Below are 12,217 nucleotides of genomic sequence, written 5' to 3'. Positions count from 1 at the left end.
AGTACCTAAGTCCAAACCTGGGTGTCTAGAAGAGACCCTTAATCTTCTATGTACGTTTGTATTAAAACTTTATTATAAATAAATCAAAATGAAAGAGATCAATTAAGCTCTCTAGAAATATTTTACAGCTTAAATCTCTAAGTATTTAAAAATTTGTAATGTTGATAGAATTTGTGACAATAAATTGGGTTGAAACGACTTGAGTGTAATTTTCTTAAGCCCATAAACGAAAATATAGTTTCTGAGCGAGATAGATAGGTAAGCATCAAGTCATGACACCTTTACTTATTCATCGAACAGCATTAACATGACATCTTATGTCAAATACCATGTATTTAGATGTACCTCTTACAAAAGTGATCAAATATCTAATAATCACTTAAACACATATTTTCTAATTTGATAAAAACATAGATGTGAATCTTGTCAAACAAATTTGACTGATATGATAAATGGCATTTTTTTTGTCAGTTATATTCACTTGAAAACAAATTTTAAACAAAATCAATTTTGCATTAAAAAGAAAATGGTCAACCCAAAAAATTATATTAGAAGAAAATTTAGTTTAAAAAATATACATATCAATATCTAACATGTATTACAAGTTAAAGTCTATTCCTCGTAACACAAACTTCTCCAACAAATCACCAAAACAGATAGCCTCAATAAAATGTCTATCAGTACCCACCAAAAATGGCCTACAAACTCCGATAGTCTATAACAGTAACCTCGTCCTCTGGGGCATCCAGATCTTGATAACTGTTCCAGAAATTAATCCCCAACAAAACAAAAAACAAATTATCATATATAGTGACTGAAAATAAAAAAAAAGTATGAACATAATTAAATAAAAATATTTTTTCTCTATAAAACGAATATCCTTTCAACAAACAAAAGTAAAATATAAAAATATCAAAATCATGAATTAATCAGATGATCATGTAAGTTATACTATTCAATAGATAAAAAAGACATAAAAATGGATTTCGCATTCAATAGACAAAAACTAATGTTATTTGAGATGAAAGATCTAAACAAGAGTTTAGATAGAACATTAACCTTCGCATCCGCCGAGGATCTGGTCTAAAGTTTGGAGGAACAGCAATAATTGGTGCTGCACCACCCAAATGAGGGCCACCCCGCATCTTTCTTCCAGAGGCATCATATGATGTTGGTCCTCCTTGATCTCTTAACATCTGCATTGCAACTTCTGGAGGAGCAGGAACGAAGGGTCCCAAAGGCCTGTGAGTTGTAAATTATTTAATCAATCAATCACTAAGCAAAACATATAATATCAGAGTGCATCAGATTGTAAACCAGAAAGAAAATGAGAAGCAGAAACCTACCCAGCACCAGGTACAGGCATCAACACTGGTGGAGGAGGTATATCTGAGGCAAATGGAGGTATGGCTGGCCCTGCATAAGAATCATACATTGCTTCATCACGGTTTCCCATCTCAAGTGACTGTCTTTCACTAGATGGGGAATTATCAGGCCTATCTCCATTCATTCTGTCATTCCGATCATGGTCTCGTCTATTACCACGATCATCTCTTAATCGACCCTCAATACCTAATCTTCGCTTTAAGGGTCTGTCCTTCTAAAATTTGAAAAAATAAAATAAAGAAACATAAGAATCTGAAACTCAACCCTTAACTCATAAATCTAAAAATTTGATTCACTGTATTATTTACACTCAAGCAAAAATAATATATTATAGGAAATTTTGAAAACTTCACTATTTGACATGCTATGCAGAATTTATCCACAATTCTTGCCAATCAGACAAAAATGACTACCAGAACCTAAATGCCAAAAGGTTCCCTCAAATACAGTAGTCAACAGTAGATAGAAGTGGGAAAACACAAGCAGGATACCAATAGTAAGATGACCGTTGTTCTGCCTTCTCTTTAATATATATTTCAACATTATTACAAATAGTTTGTACTATATAACACACTATGACAATTTAGATTATTATATTATATATTACGCTCTAAATGGTTTCTATATTTTTTAATATTATTATCTATTAATCATTATTATATATTTTAAAATTCGTTTTAACTTATTTAGATGTTTTCTTAACATTATGTTATTGATAAATTATGTTATTAATACTATTTAGTTTATTATATTATATATTATCTTTTAAATAGTTTAGATATTTCGATACAATTATATTTTTTTCTTATTACTGTATGATGCTTTAGTTGACTATAATATATATATATATATATATATATATATATATATATATTACATGTTATGTTTTACACATAAAAAGGGACTATTGGACTCAAATTGAGGCCCATCATCTAGCGCTACCCCTATTTATGAAGTGAAATGTCTAACTGGAAGATGATGACAGATGGAAGTAAGCTATCAGAAATGGAAAGAAAGAGGCAGTTTAGAGATGGCTAAGGAAGAAATCTAGCAGAGCCTTATCAGCAATAGCACAAATGGAGGGCCGGGAAGCCCGCAAGGCACTGCGATATTCCATGAATGGCACCACAATGACTGACAAAGCCAGGTGCTATGCAACGATTGCCATAGGGCTGCAGGGGTTGCTTCGCGCTGGCAACCCACAATCACACGTGATTGTCTATTATGCTCACAACCCAACCATAAAGATAGTATTTTAAACTCATGCAAATCTTTTTCATGTCTTTTTTCTAGATATATGCTTATGTTATAAGCAAAAACAGCAGTATACCTGAGATTGCTGCATTATGGGTGTCCCGCCAGGAGCATCTGGATCACTGCAACAAAAAGGCCAATATAAGTGATATTTCACCAAAATTTGAATAATAATCCTTGATAACAGAAGCCATTTTAATTACTTACTTCATGTAATTTTGAAAGTAGAGATCCTCTCGTACTTTCGTAGTCTGTTCCAGAACAAGCTCTGGGTGTTTGAGCTTCAGATGTTTGTGCACAAATTCAGCAGCATGAAAAAGCTTTGTGCAGCCCTTGGCTCCACATCCATACTTCCATCCATACTTTTCATCCCTAATTTTTCTAACATATGGATCCAATACTTCCATTGCTGCAGCATCTATCTTCTCCTTAGCAGTCATTATTTCCAAGGGATCCAAACCATTCAGCCTTCCTTGCCAAAATAAATCAAGCTTCTTCTCCCAGTCCGACCCTGATTTACCTGTTTCTTCATGCCCCGTCCCTTCTGGTCTCACATGCCTAAAGCCCTTAGCCTCGTTAGTCTCAATCATGCCATAATAATCCACACCATGAATCCGCCAAAGGTAAGTTATAAGTGTATCCAGAAGTTCGACACCTTCTAAACCCTTAACAGATGTTAGGCCTCGAATAATTACTATGGGGCCCACAGATCCACTGTGTGCCTTGTCATCATTTTTATTATGATCGCTGCTGCTGCACAAAGTATTATCTTCAATCCCTTTTTCAGCATCAAGCTTCCGGACAAGAACCTGAGCCTGTTGAACATCTGCCTGTATCCTTCTTGGTTCAGAACTGATTGGGTGAGCCTTTGGAGCAGCTGAGAAATCATTTTCTTTATTAGGTCCCCTTCCATGCCTTCTTCGTTTGCCTCCAGTGTCTGCTTCCTCCTCTGAATTTGGCTCACTAGCTTGCCCTGATTTGTTGGATACAGAGGCCTCCAAACCAGGATTTCTGCATTGAACATGATACCAATTATGTATTATTGATTGATACTGATACGAATAGTGAAAGAATGAAGTGGTAAGGAAGAGAGCAAGACAGACATATATGAGACCAAGAGAAAAAGGGAGGACAGGGACATACAGTTCTAATGTTCCACTCTGTAAATCAAGCAAAAATTCCTTTGCTAGCTGTCGAGCATTTTCATTCCTCCTATAAGAACATGAACCAGACAATATTCATTCAAATTTAAACGTCTTGATAAAAACAATTAATCCACCAGCCTACTCTAGTGACCATCCCAAGATGAAAAAACAAAACAAAAATGGCCCACCAAATATTAATATTACAATATATACAATGCCTAATTAGACACAAATTTGATAAAGAAACTCACCTTTCAATGACTGTAAGCAAATTTGTTGGATGATATTTATCCTTCAACCTGAAGTAAAAAATAAATGGTAAGAACATCGTATCAATTGAACTTGAGAAAATATGGTCACTTGTGCTTTCCACAGTAAACATTTTGAAGATTGAACTACAATTTTAAACAGGAAGAACATATATACCACTCTTCATCCTTATGAGCATTAAAATAAGCTCGTTTTTGGGTTGAAATATACTCTGATTTGTATTCTTGATACCTAGAAAATCAAAGTCAAAAGCCATTTGTCGATGAGCATCACCAAAAAGGCTGATTACTTGAACACTTAAACATGATACAACAAGATATTATTGTCCAGAACTTACCTACGCTCTGCTTCAGCGGGTAGTATATCATCCTCAAGCTCCTGAATGAACTGCTTATAGGACATCAGCCCCTCCCTGATATGACTCATAAATATCTTAATGTTAACATGATTGTCCAGAAAATCTATTGTCAGAGTGAAATAAAGACAATACAGACATTAAACAAGTAATGGCATAATCGTGTGTTATGTTAACTATTTAAGAAAACTCAAAGTTGAAGAGACTCGGGTATAGAAATGGTACACAAGTGGATGTTCAGTAATGAGCACAGAAAACAACTCTACAATAAGTGGAAAGAAAATACAGTTAAAGAAAAAGATCATAAAAATAATGTAAGACAAGACTAATGTGCTGAGTACTCTAAAACTTAAGGACCGAGAGGTAGCAAATTTAGGAATATGGACAAGAAATTTCAATTTGTACAGCTGAAGCAACAGTTCACCTACCATTAGCTGACGAGAACAAAAATGCTAACTAAGATCGACACCTAAAGCTATAAGTGGTGCAATTTGTGAAGGCAATTTAAAATTACGGTTGCTATACCTAAAGCCAACAATATCTACAAAGATATTAATCATCAAGCAGAGAACTGATTCTCGTACCCTCTAACAACAATAATAAGGCTCTGGTAAACTGGATACAGCATGTTCAAAGATGGCATAATGAGAAACTCTTTTATCCAAGGTAATAAAATATTATTTTTGAATGTGACAAAGAGCATGCAATGTCAATAGCAGCATATAGTACAGATCTTCAGTTCGACTTGGAAGGTAACATCAAATTACAAGTAAAAGGAGCTATGAAAACTTCTGTGCAAACTGTTAAGAAAATCAGTGCTTAAATCAGTGGTTAAATTGTTCATTTGATGTTACCTTACAGGGCTGGTCAAGAAAATCAGTGCTTAAATTGGATATCAACTAATTTAGAGGGCAGGTTCAGAAAAGTAGTACTTAAATTAGATATCAAATTATAAGTGGCTTTATCAAATTTCATGCAGAAATATGCACTGTTTCAGGCCATAGGATAATATAACCATGGAGAGATGCAGTAGAAATTCTTAAGAATACCTACTATGACAAGGCTAAAACAAAAGGAGATGAAGAATTCCACAGTGAAACTGTTGTAACTAAAAATGACACAAAATAAAAGGGGATGTTTGGTTATTTCATATTATCATTTCCAGTATGTTTTTGCCAAAATTCAGAAAAAAACCACCTTGTTTTTATTTTATTTTTCATCATTTATATATGTAACACCAAATCATTGCAGAGGGTCCATAATCTCAACAGGGATATCTCATCTTGGCCTTGTCAAATAGTTTCAATTACAGCCACCCTTTCAAATATGAAGTTAACATGTTCGCCAGTATTCATTAACCCCTTAATAGCACACCAATGGAAAACAATATTTATTAACTAGATTTGGATAACAGAAAAATTACAAAGCTGACCTTTGGCTTGGCATGTCTCCATAACCACGATTGGATTCCACATCTGCAAAAGTCAAAAGAAATCTACCAAGATCAAAAACATAAAAGCTAATTCATCAAACACCATAGGCAATAACATGCAATAAAGAAATCATGAAATCTAATAATAGATAAAATGGGATTTATGGGATATAAAAAAAATGCTTGTACTTAATAGAAGTCACTGACATACCAGAAATCCCATTCTGATAACCCCCAGCAGAACGTGGTCCAAACCTCCCATAGGACTTCTCATCTGCATAACCACCTCTTCCACCCAATCCCCGTTCATAAGCACCATAATAATTATAACCATGTCTGCCATAACCAGAAGGTGTGGTTAAAGAAAAAGGATACAAAAAGATGCAGCGCAACAGATTGGATGAAGCAGAAGTAAAGTAAGTTAGCAAAGAGACACAAAAACAGGTCGAGCCTGTTATCACAAAGATTTTCATCATAACATGAGAAGTACAGAACAATATCCTACCCCGTCTTACACTTCTCAGAGAAAGAAAGTATGCCAAGAAACCATATGCAACACTAAATCCCTTCATGCGTAACAATTCATTCTCAACTACTCACGTAAGAATAGAGTAAATGATATTATTCAACAGTTGACATACAAGAAACTATGACAGATAGTATACCGCCAGCTTCACTAGCTTTATTAGAAGATACAACAATACTTCTATCTCAATAACTATAATTTCAATTATATCATTCATATAAAAGATTCCAATGATACTAAGACAACATTAAAAAAAAAAAATCAGCTAAACAAGATCTTTTTACCTTGAAAATACAGTACACAGCCTATTAGAAGGGAAAAAAAAAATTGCAACATCATGAAAGAAAAATATTAAAGCGGCAAAACACGGTTTTGTAAAATACATGAAAATATAAATTTAGCTCTCTCAAACATTTCTCTCTCGTTTTTTATCAGCAGAAACATTTCTCCCTTTTTTTTTATCGGCAGAAACATTTCTCTCTTAAATACCCTTTTCTCACATTCAAGGTTCCAAGAAACAGTTGACGACCTCAATTCCAGCCAAACATCAAGTTATTGGAATCTTCGAAACCAAAATTTCCCACAATATTTAACGAAACCATGATCGCAACCACACTTCAAAACCTTATTCACGACAATCATACAACTATCACTGTCGTTAGTTAAAAATTGATTCTTAACACTTTTCCCAAAAAAGTTATTTTTGCACCAAATAGCAGTTAACACAATGAACGAGTGACTTCATTTTCTAGAGTTTCCTGGAGATGTCGAATTCTAAAGGCACAGCAAGTAGCTTAAGCAAGTCAATCAAATGAAATTCAATTCTCACAATCACGCAAACAGGAATAAATCTACCTATCATCAGGTCCATATCCGCCCCGAGGACTCCCCCGGCGCGACCGCTTGTACGGCGGAGGCGAACGCCGCGGTGCCGGAGAATACCGCTGGTCGCGGTGGGGAGGGCTCGGGCTACGTCGGCGCTTGAAATCCCTGTCCCTGTCCCGGTCTCTGTCTCGAGGCGGCGACGCGTTGCGGTCATAGTAATCGCCGCGGCGGTTGGGAGGGCGATCGAAATCCCTGTCGTCTCTGCGGTCTCTTCGCCGGGGCTGGTAATGCGGCGGCGGGGGCGGGGGAGGGAGGTCGTCCGCAGCAGGGGAGGGCTGAGTCGGAGGTGGAGGCGGCGGCGGAGGAGGGGGAGCATCGGAGGAAGGGGATTTGTCGAGGGATTCTGGAGGCACATTCATGACCTCCGCCATTGGAATTTGGCAAACCCTAAATTTAGGAAAAGGGAGAAAGGATGTGAGAGAGAAAGAAAGTGTGAAGAGATTCGATTTGTGTGAGGAATTGGAGTGAAAATGGGGTTTGTATTGGAAGAAGACGATGACGATGATAACTTTTGCGTTTTGTTTCACAGCGTTTTCGCAGACACTGCTTCTTCAGTCTTTTTATTCCTTCTCACGTCGTTTCGCAGTTTTCACGGTAGACTGAGTGAAGCTTACCACGAACCTATTAAATTATTAAAAATTCAAAAAACATATAAATAATTTCACACATTTTAATTTTAGTGTAAAAAATATAGGTAAAATAAAATTATCTGTCGTGATTTTCTTTTATTAAGTGCTCGTGACTTTCTTTCTTAAATATTAATTACATTAATTAATATATATTAAATTTGGCATTTCATTTTGGAAATTCATCATCATTCAGCCATGCAAGAAAGACCGTTACCAGTATTAAAAATTATAGAACATTTTATTAATGATAAATTAATGATTAATGATAAATTATTGATTAATACTGTAGATACTCTAAAGTATTATAAAATATTTTTAATATATTTAAAAATAATATCTTATAAAATAACAATTGATTCTGTTATATTTTTAAGATAATATAAAGTATTTTTAATATATTATGATATAATAATTGATTGTTTATATATTATGAGTGTTTACAGTGGGACGAAGGTTTTTTACTATTCTCTTGAAGATTTAGCCAATTCTAAAGAATGATGATTAAAGAAAACCACATGGGATGCTCTAGCCTTGACTTGATACAAGATATGGTTGCACAAATATTTTGGCAGCATAACATTATAATTCTTCAAAGTGGATTTACGAAGGGGGAGACACCTCTATTTATAGATTAAGGTGTCTCCAAAGTAGATCAAAACCATAAAATGTTATCTTGTACCAAACCCTAAAAAATATTATCTTAGTGAAAGAGATCTTGACATGTGATATTCTAACTTTTAGAAAAACTCTCTTCTAGTGCGATGTGGAAAGTTACCTTAGCAAAAGTTTTCCACTAAGAAAATAACGCATGACCACTACCTTTGTAAGAAAATTATCCATTAAGAGCTTGCCATGTGGCCATCATGTCTCATATGGGACACCCTCCACCAAGCTAGGGTTACAAAATTGATCACCCAAGATTAGCTTAAGCTAGCTGCAAATATTGTCATACAACTTAAGCAAGATTGTTTAAAAATCCTACACTACTTGACCCTTAATACAAGACCTAAAAAGAAATAATACACTACTTGACCTTCATACAAGGTATAAATACTCATAATCTACTAGAGGTGCTCCATGATGACCTAAGACAAAGAATTTTGCTTCACCTTGCATAAATGACTCTAACTCTTCCTGAATATGGTTGGCCCATAGTTAGGGGGCATGTCATCATCCATTCCTTTTTCAAAAGGATTGGTCCTCAAATATTCATGTTTCTTCATGACAAAAACTCTTTTCTTATTATTGATCAACTTGTGTATCATTCCTTCAAGATCAAAGATTCATATGCAATAATTACCAAATAATATTTCATTAAATCTTTGTATCATATACAAAATATATCTCAATAAAAAATTAGAAGAAGGCTTTATTTTAATTTTGAAAGAATTTCCTTGAAAACTTTTAAGGCCCACTTCACAAAAGTCTTTTTGTCTTCTTTGAGTTAACTTTAACCTAGAAGGTAACATCAACTCAAAGTGTGATTTTGAGTTGTCCAAAGAGAAGTTTAAAACAGTGGAAGAAGGAGATAAATTTGAAAAATTCTTATGATTAAAAGTTGGAATTAAGAAAGATGAATTATTGCTAAATTGAGAAAAGTTCAAAGATTGAAAAACTCTCTTTATCATCTTAGTTTCAATTATTTTTTAGGGAGTGGTAGGTGCCTTCAATAACACTTTCTCTTTCTTTCTTCTCTCAACCTCTTTTTGTTTTATTCTCTCAATCTCTTCTTTTTCTCTTATTTCTTTCTCATTCATCTCTCTTCTATTTTTCTCTTCATACTTTCTTCTTTTTCTCTCCTCTTTTTCTCTCATCTTCCTCTCTTTGTTCTTCCTTCCTTCTCTTGTCTTCCTCTCTTCTTCTCTTCTTCTCTTAATATTCTCTTAATATTCTCTTTTATCCTCACATCTTTTTGTTTTAAAATTCTAAGTTCTTCCTTTAAAATGGCAAGTTAGGCCTCCTTTTTAATTTTATCCTTTTCTTTTTGTATGGCCTCTTGCTTTCTTTTTGCTTCCTCCTCTTTCTCCTTTGTTTTCTTTCTTTCTTCTTTTAATCTTCTCTTGTATTTTCTCTTCTTTTTGTCTAAGTATCCTAAGCTCTTTCTCTAGGATATTAAGGTGGGCATTTCTTTCAATTTTCTCTTTTTCTTTTAAAATTGCCTCTTGCTTCCTCCAAAGTTCAAGTGACTTTAGTTGTTGGGTCAAATTGTTTAAACTTGGTATGACTTTTTCACTAGAATTACTTCTAATTTGGTAGGATAGAGTCTTAGACATGCTTAGATTTTACTTTTCAAAAGATGATATGCAAAATTATTACTTAGTAGGTCAAAAGAAATTTCTTAAGAGACTTAAGGAGACAAAAGAAACTCAAGTTCACTTTCAAGAAAGGAAGGTGAATCACAAATGATTACTTAATAACCAACTCTTTCCTAGTCAAAGTTTACCTTAAGCTCTCTTATACAAAACTTCTTAAATGGAATCAAGTTTGATATACATGTAGACACATACTAAACTACAAACAATTAAGGAAAACAATTTAAACTAAACTATGTGGCAAAATGGTAAAGTTAGAAGGAACTTTGGATCCTCCAAAATTAACCAACTAAAACCAAATTTCAATAGATTTTAAAGGTCCTTATTAGGAGATGAGATTGAGCACCAAAGAATCCCCCAAGATAACCTAACAAATTCGTAAAACACAAGGAAAAAGAAAACAAATTACAACTCAAAGAAAATACACACAAATTTAGTTCTTCCTCCCAAGTGTTTCTCTCTTTTCTTCTGTCTCCATACAAGACTTTCAAGCTCCCACTAGGTCTCCACCACCTAGGATGTTATCTTAAGATATCGCCTCACCATATAAAGAGAACCCACACCACAAGATAACACCAAAAGCGAAAGTAGAGTCTAAGAAAAAAAACTTCCAAAAGGGGTTTGTATACGACAAAACTAAGAAAACCAAAAAAGACAAGCAAGAAATTAAATAGTAAGAAAAGAAGGTTCAACACACAAAAGATATTACCTGAAGAAAGACATTAAAATATATGCACAAAACAAAAAATTACTAGAATAGAGTGGTGTTTCTTGTCTTTAGCAAGCTATAAGCAAAGCCACTCTTTTAACATCATTGGCCAATACTTAAGATGTTGGACAAAGCCACAAAATGCCCAAAAACAGTGATCAAAATACAACTGAACGAAATTTCCAGACAACTAGTGGTAGTGGTCAAATGCACATGACTTTGACTTTTGGTACTTTTGCTAGGCTCTTTTAGTACTTCTTTTGTAGCCCTTTGCTTGTAAGTTTTTACCTTTTCTTTTTTCACTTCTTTTAAGTGTAAAATAAGACCACAACACACCTAAAACAAGTTTTATATGTTGAAATATAGGCTCAAAAGACCAAGAAACACAAATTAGAAGAAAACTTACTAGAATTAAAAGTAGAGTAGGAAACTCAAAAAGACATAAGAAATTTTTTTATGAATTTTCCAATGATCTAATTATAAATATGAACTCAAAACTGTAAAAATAAGGCACTCAAATGCTTGTATATAGTTCAGTTTTGTAATCCAAGTTGCACATCCTTTTGTGATTTTTGCAAGCTTAAACTAGGAAAAAACAAATAAAAGGACTATACATGACTCTAGACAACATAGATAGATTTGAAAAGCAAAATTACTCAAAATATATAGTATGACCGAACCAAAAGATGAACAAAGACTCAACAAAGTTAAAAAGCATACAAATAATAGCCAAAATTACCAAAACAAAACCTGGAAAACGTGGATGGCAACATTTTGACAACTGGGCCACTAGTACAAAAATAGCGTATAACGTCACGCGTTCAACGTCCAACCATTGAATAACCAACGTTAAAAATGAGTTGTTGACATTTTTGTAAATAAATGCAATTATTAAACGTTGTTTAAAATTTTAATTCGATATAAAATGATATAAAACTTCGAATGACTTTCAAATTCAACGTCAAAAGGTTAGTGAATTCAATAAAAATTTGAGCGGGAGATTGAAAATTCATTCACTTTATCTTAGCGTGTGATACCCTATTCTCTTCTCAAACTTTTCTCGAACGAAGTTTGTCGAGCATCCCATGTAATCTTTCTTTCATTGGATACAAATGCATGTTAATTAATTACTTTATGTATGATTTTTGTTTGTTATAACCCATTATTTTCGTGCTCTTGTCCTTCATAGGCGCATTCTGCTTTCTCTCTAACTGTGACGAAACTTTATTCCGACAAACCCACCTTTTGAAGGTTAGTTTTCATTTTCGTTTTGAAGAACTTATTTGTTGAACTTGTTTGTTGTTTTTTTGTTGA

At 34.0% G+C, this 12,217-nt stretch overlaps 1 protein-coding gene across 1 annotated transcript; it reads right to left on the bottom strand.

Moving 5' to 3' along the window:
- Positions 1-515: 515 nt before the first annotated feature.
- Positions 516-7,841, bottom strand: LOC124832392 (serrate RNA effector molecule-like). The gene is made up of 12 exons (XM_088098967.1): positions 7,224-7,841; positions 6,054-6,178; positions 5,843-5,885; positions 4,393-4,467; positions 4,212-4,286; positions 4,037-4,084; positions 3,784-3,852; positions 2,848-3,651; positions 2,717-2,762; positions 1,347-1,600; positions 1,060-1,242; positions 516-759 (listed from the first exon to the last, which is right to left on the bottom strand). The coding sequence occupies exons 1-12, from the start codon at positions 7,622-7,624 to the stop codon at positions 699-701; spliced, it is 2,184 nt and encodes a 727-aa protein (XP_087955093.1). The 5' UTR covers positions 7,625-7,841; the 3' UTR covers positions 516-698.
- Positions 7,842-12,217: the final 4,376 nt, after the last annotated feature.

The sequence above is a fragment of the Vigna umbellata genome, chromosome 9, assembly GCF_029865625.1.
Source record: "Vigna umbellata cultivar VRB3 chromosome 9, Vumbellata_1.0, whole genome shotgun sequence".
In the NCBI taxonomy this organism is placed as follows: domain Eukaryota; kingdom Viridiplantae; phylum Streptophyta; class Magnoliopsida; order Fabales; family Fabaceae; genus Vigna; species Vigna umbellata.
The sequence above is the reverse complement of the archived record's forward strand: the minus strand, read 5'-3'. Positions and strand labels throughout refer to the sequence as shown.